Source organism: Eucalyptus grandis, chromosome 5 (assembly GCF_016545825.1).
Source record: "Eucalyptus grandis isolate ANBG69807.140 chromosome 5, ASM1654582v1, whole genome shotgun sequence".
Taxonomy (NCBI): domain Eukaryota; kingdom Viridiplantae; phylum Streptophyta; class Magnoliopsida; order Myrtales; family Myrtaceae; genus Eucalyptus; species Eucalyptus grandis.
In genome coordinates, this window is record NC_052616.1 from 54,569,843 (window position 1) to 54,588,430 (window position 18,588).

Genomic DNA, 18,588 nt, shown 5'->3' on the forward strand with positions numbered 1-18,588 from the left:
AGTCGCAATTTCTCACTAAAGATAGATTGCAGCATTTTTGCTTGACAAGATAAGCTCTTTTTGATCCGTCATTTTAACTCTCAATCGTGAACGGATGGGTGAGCGGGATCGTTCCATAATCACCTAATTCAAATGAACGGGAACATGTAAGCATGAGGGTAAATAGAAAGTCGATCCATGACAATGATCTACTCAATTTTTCCATTTTTTTTCATTTATTCATGAAAAGTTCTTACAAGAAGGGCATTTCCTAAAAATGGACTAGGAAAATAAAGATAGACACCCTAACAAGACCAAATTTCCTAAACATGAATTGAAAACAAATTCTCCAAAGCTTTTTTGGTAAATGATTCATTGCATAGCAATTTCCTCATTTCATTTCTAATTGACAAATGAATTAGATCAAACGACTAACCTAGATTGTCATGGATGGACCAAAAGTAAATTGCATAGTATAGGAATAGAAGACTTACTTCGCCAAGAAAAATTAATGGCAAGCACATAGACATGCGCATGGTAAGTGGCTCGATTTCTACTCTATAAGGCTTATCAAAGTGGAGCCACAAGGATGATCGGACTAGCCACGGGCTTGTGGACTATGTCGGGTCCTCATGACTCCGGCTTGGTCAAAGAGCCGACCCAGGTCGCGAGCATGCGGACCGAGGTGGGTACTCTTGACACCATGAAAGAAATTTCGGGATTGAGATGGGCTACTCGTACCGCGAGCATGCGCTCGGAGTGGTATCCATCTCAATACCATCCTAAATAATCCTATGCGGCCCAGGTCCGGCAGCAGGTTGTGTGTGCAAAAGTGTAGTGCAAGATGCAAGGCACGCAAAACAGTTTATATCAAGCAACACTTCGTATATAAAAATAAACCATACATTCCTACACTTTCCTGCAAAACAAAGGTCAGCAAAGACTTCCACTTATACCTCCCATCCTGCAAGAACATTTAACACCTTAAATGTTAGGGGCGTACTTGGAATCCTCGCTGCCAAACAAAACATTTTTCAAAAGAAAAGAAAAATTGGCCTAAGTCCACTAAGAGTTTTATCTCAAGTCCCCAGCGGAGTCGCCAAGCTGTCGCGACCCAATTTTTTCAGGGGTGAACCACCTATGGTTTGGCTAATGGATTGTTAAGCCTAGACTTAACTCGGGCTCTCCCAAGCCCATACCAATTCGCGACTTAGGTTTGAATTGTTAACATGCAATTGAATTTTAACTAGGAGTCGCCACTAATCTATTTTTGGTGGGTCGATTAGAAACCCTAATAAAGTAACGGGAGATTTACTTTACTCCTACGAACCAAAGATTTGGGTACGGGGACTTGATTACGCTAGATTTCTCTAACGCCCTTTCAGTACCATTTCTTTTATTTAAAAAAAAAAAAGGGTTTTGCAGGCAACTTGAATTAATTTTAAATCTATTTCACTAACATGTGAGGCGATCATGCGGGTGCGCAAACCACCAATTTAACATCCAAGAAAAGCAATGAATAAATTGCAAGACTTACCTCATAGCAACGAAAGCATCTGCGTTGTTAGATCAGAATTCACATCAACAATCCTAGATATGATTTCTAATTAACACGCAATTTCTTTTTTTTTTTCACTTAATTAATGAGAATCATGCTTTATGCAATGCATGCCACTAATTTAACATGAAATGATATGACATGGCAACATGACTTAGCTATATGACCTAAGCGAATGACATAAATAAGCATGTAATCTATCCTGAAGCATGAGATGGATTTATTCTAAAAAATAATTTTTTTGTATTTTCCATGAGAATCGAAATTAAAGAAATGCAACACTTAAATATGCAATCTAAATTAATCTAATGACCTAATTCTAATGATGGGCAATTTCTAATTAAATGAACCTAACAAAAATCACTAAATGACGTGCATTGTATGAACCTAATTCTATATGACGTGCACATGATTTTATTTTATTTTCTTAATAAGCATGCAATCTATCCTAATATGCAATGACATGGAAAGAATGCCATAATTCTAATTTTTATTACGAAATTCGAAATTAAAATTGCCAAATAATTAAACATGCAATTCAAATTTAAAGCTAACATCCTAAATGATTGCATTTTTTTGGATTTTTATTTAAGGAATTCGAAATAAATAAATTTCCTATTCTAAACATGCAACATAATCCTAAATAAGTAATATTCTAACATGAACCTAATCTAACTCAAATATATATTTTTGGGTTTTTCTTTTAAGGGAACAATCAAATAGAGGCATCAAGAAGGCACGGCACCAAATCAAGCAAGATATCATCCATGTCCATTTAATTTTAGGAAATAAATTGACGAATCGTATCTCGCGCATGAGATTGGATTGGCCAATTTTAACAAAATCACGAATCATATCTCGAACGTAAGATCGGATTGGTGATTTTTCCGTACGATGCGGGTCATATTTCGAGCGTGAAATCGAACCATCAATCATATGTACGTTGCAAAATTAGGAAGAGTTCCCAATTTAGAAGGCTACTCGAAATTACGGATATCATAGCATATCGGGAATTTCCATCATGTGTATCAACGGATATTTCAAATGAGGAAACTGAATATTAGGAAATCAAATAACACGAAATTTTTACCTACTCCGATATTGATTTCCAAATTTGGACCTTGCGCAATCGGACCGGGATGGCAATCGGCGGGCAATGGGGTGGTGGATGACAACTAGCGGTGGATCGTGGTGGCGATCTGCTGCAAACGGTGGTTCGGCTTGGACAGCAGCCGAGATGGTGGACTCACGGTGATACCTCGATGATTCGAGACAGGTGATGGCTCACGAGCGGTGGTTGCGACGCGACGCACTTGCGAGGGAACCGCTCACGATAAGGTAGCTCACCAAAGGAGATCGTAGTGAATTAATATTTGGTCTTTTAGTCGGACCAAATAATCTCCACCGAGAGCTCTAAAGTCAATACCTTTTTGTCTTCAATCTCACGTATGCTTCTTTCTCAAGAACTCACGGTTAAGTCTCCAGATTTCACTGTGCAATAAGAGACAAATTCCACCGCTTCTTTGCATTGGAAACGCCCTCATGTGCCCATCGAAGAATCTGGTGTAAGTTGAGTTGTTCGAGAGAATCATCAAAGCAGTCGCGGCGGGTTCAAGACTTGCTAATGGATGACTTGATTAATTGCCTCTAGATGGACGTCGGGCGGCCGTGGGAGACGACCGATGCTCACGGAGACACCTGCAAACACGAATCTGTGAGTTCAAGGAACGACGACGCTTGGCTTGTGGTAAAACTCGCTGGCTGCCGGGCGGTGACTGGATTCGGTCAAGGAAGACCTGCAATAATAAAAATTCAAACGAGAGCAAAATAATTGGATCGGTGGAGGTCTCGGGCACGTCAAGGACGCCTGGAAAATTTTCTCTCATTCCATGTTGATCTCCAAGCATCGCCAAGTGGAGCTTTGTTAGAGCCGCCAAAGTCCAAACGTCGTGAGCTTTCGACCTTCGTCATCGGAGGCTCCTTGGCGTATGATCATCGTCGAAGGTCGCACCTCGGCTGGATGGCAAATCGTCATGGATTCTCGGTGGTGAAGGCTTCTCGACGGGGAAGCATTGACCATTTATTTTCTGGACAACACCCGAAGAAGACAAATCCACCACTTGGGCTTATTTCATCAAAATCTTGGTACTTGTTTTGCCTAAGGACTTCGGGGCAACGAGAGATGCAGCTCGGACTTCAGGCTCGCGAGTGGTGGCCACAAAAATCTGGCGTGACTTTCACGTATGTAGAGAGATATTGGCCTTGCTGGACATCGGCGAATCCATCGGGCTTAGATGGAACTCCACAGAGTCTCGGTGGCTCTAAAATATGATGAAAGTGACTTAGACGATCCAGAGTTGTGTTGGAGAGGAGCTTGCCGAGACCGCTGGACACTCCCGGGACCTCGACCTGAGGTGCGTCGCTGGTGGCGGGACTCTTGATGGATCAGCAATAGCGACGTGAGGGTAGGCGTAGTGGTGAGGCTACGTGAGGATTGCAGAGATAACAAGGTCACGGCCGCCAAAGGGACTTGGTCGTGACTTCTCGTCTTTCTCTTTTTCTCAGTGTGTGTGCGAAGCCTCCCCTACATACGGTCGTGTGTATCGATATATGTGGCCTTCTCTAAACCCTACGCATCTAATCTATTTATAGGTCATGAGTTAGGGTTTTAATTTCTTTCAAATTCATATCCATGAAAATTCCGTTTTTCGAATGCAATCTCACTTTTATTTTCCACACCTCTTCTAGATTTCCTTTGCAAAAAATGAATATTCTCTATTGATTTTTCAAATATGGGCTTAGGCTAAATTGCTCTCTTCGTGGGCTTAGTCCGACTTGTCAGCTTAAAGTTCAAAACCACAAAATCAAACCAATTTGTCACCGACCCAATGTAAATGCAAATTAAAACATAAATGCACCTAAAACTATATGTTATGCAATTGACTATTTTTTCAAGGATAAAATTAACCCTTAATTTTTTTAATGCAATAAATGACTAAACGGGTCGCCAAAATTTAGGTGTCAACAAACCTGAACAATATTGAATTGACATAGTGCCTTTTGAGATCGAATACCCTGTTGTTTGCAATATTCATCAAAATTTCCAATACACTCTCCCCATTATTGATTCTAATGTATTTCAACTTCTTTCCGGTTTGTCTCTCTCTTTGAAGCCTAAAACTGCTTAAAAACATATAATACTTGGTCTTTAGTTTTCAAGGTATAAACCCATATTTTCCTTGAATAATTATTTATGAAAATAACAAAATAAAGAGAGCCACCATGTGACATCCCGATTTTCCAATTCTATTTTCAATAAATTGAGATGGGCATTTCGTTGGCACGCGTATAGTTCTTTTCCTTGAGTCAGCCACTCATGTGAAAACTAGTCTATCGGGTGAAGCCGTTAAGAGTTTCTAATGTGTCGGACTCGAGAATTTGACCGAAAGCGACCTTTCGACCAAGCTAATCTGCAAGGGTCATTACGGCACAATTAAAAATCAATTAAAGATCGGAGATAGGTCGACTCGACAAAGGCATGTGATCGAGTGTGAGTGATTCCACTAGATCGCACAATTCTTGTCGATCGACACTAGACCGACTTTTCTGTTGATTGGGTACCTCTATGTCCGTATTTAAAACCTTGAGATTACCCCGACAACCGAGAGTAGCCGATGTGTCAAAGATGTACATTGTGGCTTGATCAACCACAGGTCAAATGCACGAAAATTTCTAAAAGCTACCCGGTAGATTAGGTAGCGCTAATATCATGCCAGAGTGAAATCAACCATGAAATTGAGATCGAATTCATAAATTGAAAGTTTGGGTGTGTCACAAATCATTTTAGGAATATTGACTCATCTTTGGAAGATTTTTCATGCAAGCCGAGCTTTTCAGCAAAATAATCAAGGTATGGTTCATTTGGTTCAGAAATTTGGTAGGCCCGCTTTTGGTGGTATTTTTGAGATCAAGATGGTTCTATGGTCAAGTAAATATGTGAATTGAAGGGTGGTGACATTGGATTACTTTTATGGACTTTAATTTGGTTCAATTAGAAGAGAATTGAAGAATATGATGTACAAAGTTTAAAATTTGTGTGCCACGGCGAAAAATGAAATTGGACCCATTGGAGAATTGTTGTGGGAGATTTGAAGTTAGTGGAATGTGATGTCACATTATGTCATGGTTGGGGCCAAAGAAAATGGGGTGTTGACAAGTGTCGGATGCCCATTGGTCCCCAAAAAGCACCTCTCACTTCAATCTTCATCTTTTTCCTTGGGACTTGGAGAGAAAAAGGCAAAAAGCGAAACCAGCGATCGGTTTCCCCCTCTTCGTTCAAACTCACCCGCTCGCCGCCCATTTGCTCGTCGCCGGAGGTCCGGTCGTTGCCGTTCGTCTGCGCCGCTCCTTCACCCGTTGCGCCCATCCGCGAGTCCAGCCATTGCTCCGCCGTTGTCTCGCATTCTTTGGTCTTCCACCTCACCGTTCGACAGCCACCAAACCGCCCGGAAGTCGCCGAGTCGCCCCTTGCCCATACGAGCACCGCACGGCCACCGATTCACCATCACCGGCCAGCCGAAGCTAACAGGCTCGCCCGTGCACTTGGGGCTGTTGTTCCCTGCTCGCGCATCCAGCACCATCGTCCACCTCCGTCTTTGGTCGCGCCCACCGTCGAGCCAGCAAAGCACCGCCGGAGCCTTCAACAATCACATCAGCTGCCGCCCTCCATCTCCACCGGTTTTGCGCCCAACCAACCACCGTTTCCCCCTCCTTCGGCCTCAACCAGCAGCTACAAAAATGGGTATGGCAACTCGGTCTAGGCCCGTTTTGGCCACCTTCCCGATCCCGAATGCTTGGCCCGCCTTGATGACAGTTGATCCTCGCATCATCCTCGTCGTTTTGATCTTATCGGTTTGTTAATCGGGTGAGTTTAGCTCACTAAATCTTGATTAGACGGTTAATGATGCCCTAAGTGTGCTTAGTCTAAGTTAAGTAAGTTTAGGTGGTTAGTTTAGTTTATTTAATTGTGATTTAGATTAAGATATTTGTTTAATTTAAAGCATGTTTAATTAAAGGCTAAGAGAGTTTATTTAATAATAAACCTTGATGGGACATAATAGGATTTTAATTTTGAATTATTTAATTGTTTCAAATTCTGGAATTTATAATCTTATATTATATTCCGAAATTATTACTAATAAAAAAACGGAAAAATTATTTTTTGACCCCGATTGCTCGGGATTTCGTGTCAATCGCTGCTGTGTATTTAGAATTTGAATTTGATGATTGATTGTGGCAAATGGAGTGTGATTGCGATAAATAGGGATTCTTTTTATAAAATCCCAAGTGCTGAAATTGATGGGAGATTGGCCGTGATTAACCACCTATTAGAGGTCGTGCCTAATCGAGCCGTGATTCGCCACGATAAAGGTCGCGCCCAATCAAGCCGTGATTCGCCACCTGATAAAGGTCGCGCCCAATCGAGCCATGATTCGCCACCTGATAAAGGTCGCGCCCAACCGGGCTGTGATTTACCACCTAATTAAAGGTTGTGCCAAGTGGGGCCATGATTGCCACTGGTTATTAAACCTTCCTATAGGGCCGCGATTGGAAGCAGTGATTGATTTGCTAGAATGACATGTAATCGGCCGAGTCGATTGATCGCCGAGACGATCCAAGTGGTTGAATTGTTCGATAATGTGATTGTGCCACGTTGTTTGGTTATCATAATTGCACATGGTTGAATTATATAAACTGTGCTAACCTGCAAATGAAGACTAATGCGAGGTAAGTCTTTGCGTGATGTGGCTAGGCCACCCGGGGCGTATTTTCTTTCTAATAGGGGTTTAGGGGGTTGAACTTGCTGAGACAATGTCTCATCCCGGTTGTGGGATTAAAATTTCAGGTCCTTGGTGAACGGAGCGGGCAGATAACTTTGGTTGGCCTTGAGGAGTTGCAGAGGTGAAGTCATAAGGATTGGAGAACGTGTCCGACTTGTAGGTCGTAGGACGTTCCTTTTAAGAGTCGGTCTTTTGTAGATTTTTGGCCGTAGACCTCGGTTTGTAATTCTGTTGAATTTTGCTAGTGTTATGTTATGGTTTTGCTTCCTGCTTTTCTATCCCATATTTCAGTGTCATGGGTTTTATAATACGTTCCACTTGCGCAATAATAAATGAATGGGGTCGGCGACACTACCCGGGAATGTCGCATTTGAATGACCATGGCGGGATGTTGGCGTGCTCGAGGTTCGGGCGTGACACACCAAGTGATTTTATCTTCATAGGACCACAAACAACAAAATGCACTAAATCAAGTATTCCAGACTTTCTTGAAGGAAGAAAACTTTTGAATAAAACTCTATTTTGCTTTCCTACTAAACAGTGAGTATACTTCTTCAACACTGAACTTTTCATACCTGAAAGAGGCTTTTTCTTCGCGAATATTGACAATCTCTTCTCACTAATGTGACTAAACCTCTTGTATTATAACTCAGCTTTATCTTCATTGTTTACTGCATTAATTTTGTTCATGGACAACTTTGCCTACATAATGTATAATGAGGAATCACCTCTAGCCACAACCGAGAGAACATTTGGTGAGCTTCCATCGACTATCACCAATTGTAATACCCCTCATCATCTAGGTTGCCTATGGAAATCAAATTCAAATGAATATCAGGTATATGCCTAACATTATTCAATAGCAACCTAGCGCTATTGTTGGTTTCTAGACACGCATTACCAAAACCTACAATTTCAGCTAGTCCATTGTTTCCTATATTCACATATCTAAAGTTATCTAACTTGTATGATATAAAGAAATCTCTACGAGAATAGATGCACCAATATCAATTACCCAGCTGGTTTCATGACATACAAGATTCATCACATCACCATCAAAGACAATGAAAATGTATCTTTTAAGTGTAGCAACATGATTGTCACCACTGTAATTATCATTTTTTTTCCTTTCTGAACTAACGGCAAAACCTTTGGATATGTCCATTCTAATGGAAATAATGAGACTCAACATTAGCAAATCTATTGTATTTGCCTCTACTTTTATCTCTATTTCATGGATCTCGAGACTCACTCATTCCCATTTTTTCTCAACAATCAAAGCATCAAAATGTGAAGAGGATGATCCTTGCATCTTTCTTCTCATCTCTTTATTTAAAGCACCACTCTTGGTTAAATCCACATAATTAGATAAAGATGTTCAAAATGTCTCACACGAGTCCGACAAAGTACCAATCAACCATAACGCTTATATCTCATCATCAAACTTGATTCCAATCGCAGCTAACTGATTATAATTCCTTGAAAAAAAATTTAAATGATCAATCAAACATGTATCATCTTAATATCTCAAAGCCAAAATCTATTTCATCATAAATACTTATTATTCTTAGTTTTCGAGCATATAACTATTCGAGCTTATTCCACAAACCGTGTGCATGTGTTTCCTCAATGATATGGTTCAAAACATTATCATCCACCCACTGTCTAATATAACCACACACACACTTGACAATGAAATATAGATCATTCAGCATCGGTTTTATTCTCTAGCTTCTCTTAAGCAAATATAGGCAAATAATAATCCTTCACAAATAAAAGGTCTTCCATCTTTCCAAATGTGATAATTCGAATCATTCAATGTAACCATTCTACTTATATTCATTTCCATTGTTTAACACAAGGTAAAAAAATCAAGCAATAACCAAAGCTCTGATACCACTTTGATGGGAGAACAATAACAACATGAACAATATCGAATTAATGCAGTGTAATAAAATAATCTCTCATCTTATGCAAACCTAATATGAATTGATATAATAGAGAAAAATAAATATCAAACACGCAAATACAAGTCGATTTTTTACGTGGAAAACCTCTTCGATGTGAGGAGATAAAAAACCATGAGACCGGAGCCCACCAAAAATCTTCACTATCAATAAAATCGGGTGAACAAAGTTCTATTATAGTAAATATTAAAGGTACATAGCAGCAAAGACCTCAAGAACATCATTATTGGCAATATGTATAAATTTCATAAGAGATCAAGAATAAATCTGACAAAAAATGCAAGTTTTGTTCAACCCACGAAAAAATTAGTGTATGGAGCTTGAAATGAAAATCAAACCGTCCAAATTTGAGAAAAGGGCGCCATGAACACGCTGACAAAATTTCAGCTTAATCGAATCATGAATCGACCTTTAACGCTAGCTTGATATAAATTAGACTAATCTCCAAACTATAGATTTTCTGCTTTCTCTTTTCTTTTAAAATTACTCTCTATTAACTTCTTTGCAGCTACCACTTAAAAAATAGTGAAACACTCTATTTCTCCATATGAATTATCATATGGGCTCAAGTCTTTTTGGGTTTGCTATTCATTAGGCTTCCTCCACATAAGAATGAACTCAGCTAACAGTCCCATCTCTAGTCACCACCTCTCTCTCTCTCTCTCTCTCTCTCTCTCTCTCTCTCTCTCTCTCTCTCTCTCTCTCTCTCTCTCACTCTATTAGCATATTTGCATTAGCTTTTTCCAGTCTCCAAACTTGTTTCTTCTTTTCAATTTTCCCATTTGATTAACATTGGTTGCAAGTGGGTATAGTCCATATCTATCAAACTCATATCTAGTTAGGCTTAACTACTCGAAACCTATGACAATTCCTTATTTAATTTTAGCTAACTCATCAAGACCCAATCTCTCTAAATGCAATATTTTCTTTTTTTTTTTGGTTAGACTCTAAATGTGAGTTAAGAAGTGGTGTTTGACCCACTTTTACACTTGTACTCACATGCAATTAAAAAGAGGCATTGTCTCGTGAGCGTGCATGGTGTTATGTTGTCTGTGTGCATGGCAAACACCGAAGATATTTCACAAATAAGTTTTCGGCAGCTTGTAGTCATGGGAGACCAGATGAGACAAGCTATTTGGCCACAAGTGTAAGAGTTTTTCTGATGTGACATGTGCTACATAAATTGATATTATAATTTATTATTTTGTGGGATTGGTCCAATAAGATGATATATAAAGATTCTTAATTGGTTTAGTATGAGGCGGGATAGTGTGAAACCCGGCCAGTGATGAGAGGGTCTATGATTTAAAACTCTATAAATAGTGTTCAAGTCTATATTTTAACCCCGATGCACAAATAACCTCACATAAGGAGCATTCACCGAACCCTAATGGTGGGGAGCAGTCTCATTAAGCCAATGATATAAGGGTAATATAAGAGAAGCACTTGAGCTCTGGATCATCATTATTTCGCATAAAAACGAGTGACCTCAAATCAAGTGCACAAATCACTTTTCTCCATTAATATTTTCTAGATTTTAGCTATGGAGACTTTAGGTGCCATATTCACGACTAACAATAGGAACGTTGGTCCAAAAGTTATTGAGAACTAGGGCTAAGAAAATCGTCCAAGTTGACTCCATCGACCTTTTCTAATGGTCAACTTCTATTTTCTTCGCGATATTTTTGCCAATACATGTTCAGAAAATACGACATTGCAAACCAAGGTATTATGATGTAGTCCTCGTAGTCTTAAGTTGCACGAATTCAGTCACGCACACCCCCAGTACTGAATAAATTCTAATTATGGAACGCTAGAAAATTCTGGGATTGGCAAGAATATATCGCCTATATTCATTGAAGGAAGTATAGTAATGACCATGCACAAAGAGCAATTTCTTCATAGAGAAAAGATTTATTCAGTAAATGAGTATGCCTCGTGTCTCATTTTGCAGTCTTTGAGTTGGAGCTGAGCCCCGACTCCCGAGCACTGTGTAAGGAGCACGTCATGAGCATACTCCAAGCACCTAGTACAGTCATAATCAGCAAGGGCGCCGTTGCAAGCCGCATGACCAAATCTGAAAACCGTGTTATGTCCATAGTAGTTATATCCAGATTCTGCGGTATTGATCTGTAGATCTAACAGTAATAGTAATCATCTCCCTCGTTGTATTTGACTCCATTGCATATTTGCTGCACCACGGTTTCATCCGTCAAGGCTTTCGCAATCTGGCAGATATAGTGAAGACCGATGATGGTAGTAGCCACGATTCTCTTAATAGAAGCCATTTTCGTTTCTCCATACCTTCGTTTCTCTCTGACTTCCTGTTTTCTTTGCTGGAATGCCCCGGGCCTTTTGAAATGCTGAGCTCGGTTGCAGCATTAATTGTCACGCCCTCCTTTTCGTAGTGACGTCTACGATGACGTGCTTCACCTAAAACTCATCGCTTGTCCTTTCTTGATCGGTGATTACCATGCTCGGTTCTTACTGGATTAGAATCTTGATGCTGAAACTTATTCACTTGGTGTGCAGCCGAAGAATTCATGATGCTCTTGTCGTATCCTAGTTTTACATCTTTCTCTAAGTACGCCACGGGACAGAACAACTTGCCGGACAACAAGACGATCTACTTATTGTTACAGTGTAGTCCCGACTTGTTGCCAAACGATTGCGAGAGTTGCTTGAGGGAAGCCATTCATGATTACTATAGGTGTTGCCACGGATGGCAAGGCGGTTATGTTTACAAGCCGAGCTGTAATTTCCGATGGGAATTGCACAAGTTTTTCGAGTCAAGCCCCAGTCCATATTCGTCTTCTCCACCATCTCCATCTTCTCCATCACATCCAGCTACTCCGCCGTCTCCCAAAGAAGATATTGCCAAAGGTACGGCGTTTAAGCTCATGGAAAAAATAATATCCTCCTATGTACATGGGCTAATATGGGCAATTTGTGCATTGCAAGGGCAAAAACTATGAGAACCTAAATGAAATTTTTTATGTATCAAGGTCAAAAGTGTATGTAAACCTTCATCAATTTATTTGAGTGGGCTAATAGCTAATGGATTTTGCTAAAGAATGCCTGCAAGGCACTTGTTAACAAGCCATTTAAAGTAACTTCGAAGTCTACTATACAATATTTTTCTCTTTTAAGTGTAATCAACACTTTTTGGAAATCATAATATTCCTGTTAGGTGTGCTGGGCACTCACTCTTTTAGGATTGCAATTTAATTGATGGTTTTAGTTATGCTGACAAAAACAGTCATCTGATCAGGCACCTTGGCTGCTATCATCTCTTCAGTCGCTGTTTTTGTAATGCTTCTCTTCATCAGTTGTTGTTACCTTCGGAGGAGGCCAGCAGAGAAGAAATATGAAGCTGTACAAGAAGGAAGTGGTAATGATTGTCCTTTTATAAAAATAAACACAAAAATGAAACTTTCAAAAAGAAACTTTCAAATGAGAAACTCAAAACATTTTGAAGCTATGACCGGAAGACACGAAAAACAAGTCCAAGTCTAAACGACTTTGTTGTTCACTCATGAAGGTGTAAGCGAGATCACATCCTTGAAGTCCTTGCAATTCGATTGGGATACTTTGCTTGCCGCCACAAACAATTTTTCTCAAGAAAACAAGCTTGGCCGAGGTGGATTCGGGGAGGTTTACCAGGTATATTAGTGATTATGAAAGACGTCAAATGCTTTCAGAAGTCACTCGATGCTCGGTTTGGAATTGAAATTGAAATGATGGTGATATAATATCGTCCGTGAACTTTATTTTGGCTCAGTAGGGTACCTGAATTTTTTTAGAAGTGCTTCTTCGCTGAATAGTGCTAGATGTAGTTTATTTTTACCGTGTACATTGACAACTCAACCATTATTGAACCAAACCCATGTCATGAACTTTCAGCTCACTTAAATCGCAATGGACGTTAAGTGGGCTATATCATTCTCTTTTTATGAAGAATTTATTCTAATTTTGTCTCTTCAGCCCTACGAATTACTGTGGTCAGCGACTCTTATTATCATAAGAGATGTCCACGGCCCTATCTTGTGAACGACGTAAACAAACAATTTTACAAGATAAAAAAAGAGGTGGAGAGTTCATGAGATCTTGTCCCCTTTTACAAATTTTTTGCAGGGTAGGCTTCCCAACGGGCAAGAAATAGCTGTGAAGAGGCTATCCCAAAGCTCAGGGCAAGGCATCCAAGAATTTAAGAATGAGATTGTGTTGGTGGCGAAGCTTCAGCACCGGAATCTAGTGAGATTGCTCGGATTTTGCTTGGAAGGAGAGGAAAAGCTACTCATATATGAGTGTGTGCCCAACAAAAGTCTCGACTACTTCGTGTTTGGTTAGTTCCACTTACAATGGCTTTATCTTCATCTCTTAGGTATAGATGATTGAGTGAATACTTCTTTATTATATCATATATCATCTTTCGAATCTAACTCCTAGACTTTCAAGATTATACTTAGTCTCATTCACATCCTTAAATCACTACACAGACCCCGACAAAAGCAAACAATTAAATTGGCCAAGACGTTACAACATAATATCAGGCATCGCTCGAGGGATGCTCTATCTTCATGAAGATTCTCAGCTTCGAATCATTCACCGTGATTTAAAAGCTAGCAACGTCTTGTTGGACAATGATATGAATCCAAAGATCTCAGATTTTGGCATGGCGAGGATTTTTGGAGTCGATCAAACTAAGGCAAACACTAGAAGAATCGTAGGAACCTAGTAAGTTCTCCATTTTTGGAGTTTAATATTAGGTAGCTTCTGCTTAAGAATTGATAAGGGTACGAACATTGACAACGGGCATCCTATGGTTCTGGTGGTGGTTTTCAGTGGGTACATGTCCCCGGAATATGCGATGCATGGGCAATTCTCTCAAAAGTCCGATGTTTACAGTTTCGGCGTCCTCCTCCTCGAGATCATTTGCGGCAAGAGGAATGACTACTACTACCGATCCGATGGAGGTGAAACTCTCGAAAGCTATGTAAGTTTTTGTTGTTATTATTATTATTATTATTATTATTATTATTATTATTATTATTATTATTATTATTATTATTATTATTATTATTATTATTATTATTATTATTATTATTATTATTATTATTATTATTATTATTATTATTATTATTATTATTATTATTATTATTATTATTATTATTATTATTATTATTATTATTATTATTATTATTATTATTATTATTATTATTATTATTATTATTATTATTAAATTGTTTCGCACTCTCAAGCAACAATATTATTCCGTGGTTCACTTGTATCCGGCTTGGAAGCATTGAGAGACGATGTGCCTTCGGAAATCTTGGACCCAGCATTGGGAGAATCTTATTCCAGAAGCCAAGTGCTAAGATGCATACACATTGGCTTTCTATGTGTTCAAGAAGATCCGGCTGATAGACCAACAATGGCGAGCATAGTTCTTGCGCCGAGCAGCCAAACTCTTATTCGCCGGTGCCACAAGGACCCGCCTTTTTTTCCGAAGCTGGACGGAACAGCCGAATATAGCAAATGACCAGGGACATGATCAAAACAACAGCGGCTCTGCACCTTTGTCGGTCAATGGAATGTCGATCACTGAAGTCTACCCCGATGAAGCACATGAACATCTATTCACGGCATGATTTCATCTGCTTCTCGAGCTAATTATGTGGATGTTGCGTCCAGAAGTGCTATTTAGTTTTATATGAACTATTTGATGAGTGCGCTTGTCGTCACTACTAATGAACCGGTAGCGATGCGGTTGTTTCCTTTTCTCTTTGTATTAGAAAAGCCACCTTTTTCTGATTGGATCGCGTTCTAAATTTTTCTTTTAAGTAAAAAATATCATCCACCATGGACAAATTGGCACCAAGGAAAGAACAAACATTGGTGAGGTTGGGCCCCAATTCCGTCACATTCCGGAAGCAGCTTGGCGTTGTATTGCTCTCGTCGGGCATGCCTCTAATTACCTGGCGCGCATAGCCCAAAAGTGGTAGCTACATTCTCTCAAAAGCAGCCACTTCTTGTCTTTATCTTTGTTTCTCTCTATTATTGTCTTGTTTCGTTCTATTGAACAATCTAAGTGATATTTATATCCACGGACGTAGGGGCGTCAATAGTTCGAACCCGACCTTAAATGAAAGCACGCCAGACCCGTCCCCACCGAAAACCACATACACCCCAAGTTGTCAGGTTGGTTTAGACCGGCTCGGGCTTTCGAGGATTTTTTCTCCTTTGTATTTTAGTATTTTTTCCCAAAAAATAGTGAAAAATGATCTTTTATTTTCTCCACACGATCTATCCCACTTTAACGAGGAAAATGATATTGTATGTTAGCATCAGCAACAATTGTAGCAAATATATATACACCACGAAATCCCTTAATGAATGGGATTCTACAATAAAATTGTAAGGAAATCAAAATATGATGAAAATAAAAGATTACCTAATATTACAATCTTACAACTATGTAAAGAGAATATTTACGACAACTAAAATATCTCTAGGTCAATGTTTACAGATCATTCACTCTCCTAACAGATCAATCTTGGTACTTCACCCGTCCGTATGGATAATGACGGTGACATCAACTCCCCAACATGATGTGGACAAGTTTTCTATCATTCACTCCAAAAAGGATCGATGTTGGCTTGAAATGTTTTTGCAGTGTTAAATCTTCAGATGATTCTTCAAGTTATATAAAAATGCGAAAAGGATTGTCTTCCGTTTTATTTATTCATTTATTTGGTGATGTAAGAAGTCAGAATGCCCTCGACTTCGGTTTCACTCTCTTGGAAATGCCAGAGTACCTTGAAAAAGATTTCTCTAATGATTAATTTTGGGAGTATCTTGCATTTTTTTCTTTAATCTCATTGTCCTTAAGCTAAGACCATGTAAAGTTTCTTATTTTCAATCTTATTTTTGCCATTTTTGGATTGAATCCTTAAAAATTTTGTTTTGATGAATTATAGTACTCTTTGAGAATTCTTGGGAACAAAAGTGAGAAGACACCAAAAAAAAAAAAAAAAAAAAAAAACCCTAACCGAAGAATTACCCGAAATCCTTTACTTATTGTGTGAATTGAACCGACTTGAAATTTTTGGGTCTTTGCGGTCAGGTTGAGCAAGGAATTTTTGTCCATGTACTTTTATAACATACTTAACTTGTTTGCGACATGGATTCTGTCCTTTATTTTATGTTTATTTTTTCACCTAATAATCACCGCTTATTCTTGAGCTTTTGGGATTATTACCTTGCTTAGTTCATGTCATTTTAGAATCTTATGACAGAACTTAGATTCTTTAAATGTGCAGCTAAAAAAACTTATAACAACTATCTCATTGTATCCTCACCGATTCCACATCTCTATTATGAACAACTTTTTCATCTTAAAAAAAAAACATTTTTAGTCATGATAAACTATTTGTCCTCTCTTTCTTTAACTCTCTTACCCTTTGTTTTATGCTCCAATATACTAAATGATGCTTAAGTTTGGTTCACTTGTTAACAAAGACCGCTAAAACAAGAAACAGCTAGGTAGGTGTTTCACGTGGATGCAAATTAAACATTTCCCGCCCTTGAAAATCGAGCTGAAAAGTGGTTTTCCAAGTTGAAGTATCAAAAGGTTCTTTTTTGTTGGCTTTCTTTTAATTATCCGAGAGCCATTAATGCAAAGATCCGATCATTTAAAACCCATGGAGCACTTTATGTCACGCCCGAACCTCGAGCGCGTCAACATCCCACCATGGTCATTCAAATGCGACGTCCCAGGTTAAGTCGCCGACCCAATTTCTTTTATTATTGCGCAAGCGAACGTATTATAAAACCCCGACAATAAAATACGGGATAGAAAAGCAGGAAATAATTTCACAACCAATCACTTACATAAACCAACGGAGTTACAGACGAAGGCCTATAGCCAAAAGTCTACGAAAGACGCTCTTAAAAATGAACTGTCCTACGACCTACAAGTCGGACACGCTCTCCAATCCTTATGACTTCACCTCTGCAACCCCTCAAGGCCAACCAAAGATATCTGGCCACTTCGTCCCACCGGGGACCTGAAATTTTAATCCCACAACCGGGATGAGAAAATGTCTCAGCAAGTTCAACCCCTAAACCCCTATTAGAAAGAAAATATGCCCCTAGTGGCCTAACCACATCACACGAAGACTTACCTCGCATTAGCCTTCATCCGAGTTAGCACAATTTATATAATTCAACCACGTGCAATTATGATAACCAAACAACTGCGGCACAATCAAATCATCGGAACAATTCAACTACTTGGATCGTCTCGCGATCAATCGACTCGGCGATTATATGTCATTCTAGCAAATCAATCATTGCTCTCAATCACGGCCCTACAGAAGGTTTAACAAACAAAGTGGCAATCACGGCCCCACTCGGCATGACCTTTAATTAGGTGGTTCATCACGGCCTCACCGGGCACGACCTCTAATAGGTGGTCAATCACGGCCTCACCGGGCACGACCTCTCCTAGGTGGTACATCACGGCCTCACTGGCACGACCTCTCATAGGTGGTTCATCACGGCCCTATTAGGCACGACCTCTCATAGGTGGTCCATCAAGGCCTCACCGGCACGACCTCTAATAGGTGGTCCATCACGGCCTTACCGGGCACGACCTCTAATAGGTGGCCAATCACGGCCTCACCGGGCACGACCTCTCCTAGGTGGTACATCACGGCCTCACTGGGCACGACCTCTAATAGGTGGTCAATCACACCAATCTTCCATCAATTTCTACACTTAGGATTTTATAAAGAATCCCTATTTATCACAATCACACTCCATTTGCCACAATCAGTCATCAAATTCAAATTCTAAATACACAAAGAAATGATCGGCACGAAATTATGGGAGAATAAGGTTCCAAAATAATTTTCAGAATTTATTAAATAATTAAATTTAATTCCGAAAATTAATTAAATAATAATATCCATGTATTTCACGATCCACAATCAATTTATAACATCCAAACGTCAATTTCAAAATCTGACTACACAAATAAATGACGGTACGAAATTCGAGAATTTAGGGTCCCGACAAAATTTTCGAATTTAATAAATAATTAAATTTATTCCGAAAATAATTAAATAATAATATTTTAATCATTTCGAATAATAAAATATTATTAAATTATTAAACAATTTCGAAATATTTATTTAATCCCAAAAGTAATTCATTTATGTCAAATCACCATTATACTAAT

The 18,588-nt window shown here is 39.2% G+C and overlaps 1 protein-coding gene across 1 annotated transcript in view; it reads left to right on the forward strand.

Annotated features, from left to right (window-relative positions):
- The window catches only part of LOC104447056 (cysteine-rich receptor-like protein kinase 14), a 69,788-nt gene that overhangs the window by 28,134 nt on the left and 23,066 nt on the right, over positions 1-18,588 (forward strand). The window contains exons 4-6 of the mRNA XM_039313903.1: positions 13,479-13,689; positions 13,844-14,081; positions 14,190-14,340. Coding sequence (XP_039169837.1) covers positions 13,479-13,689; positions 13,844-14,081; positions 14,190-14,340 — 600 coding nt within the window. The remainder of the gene's footprint in view (positions 1-13,478; positions 13,690-13,843; positions 14,082-14,189; positions 14,341-18,588) is intronic.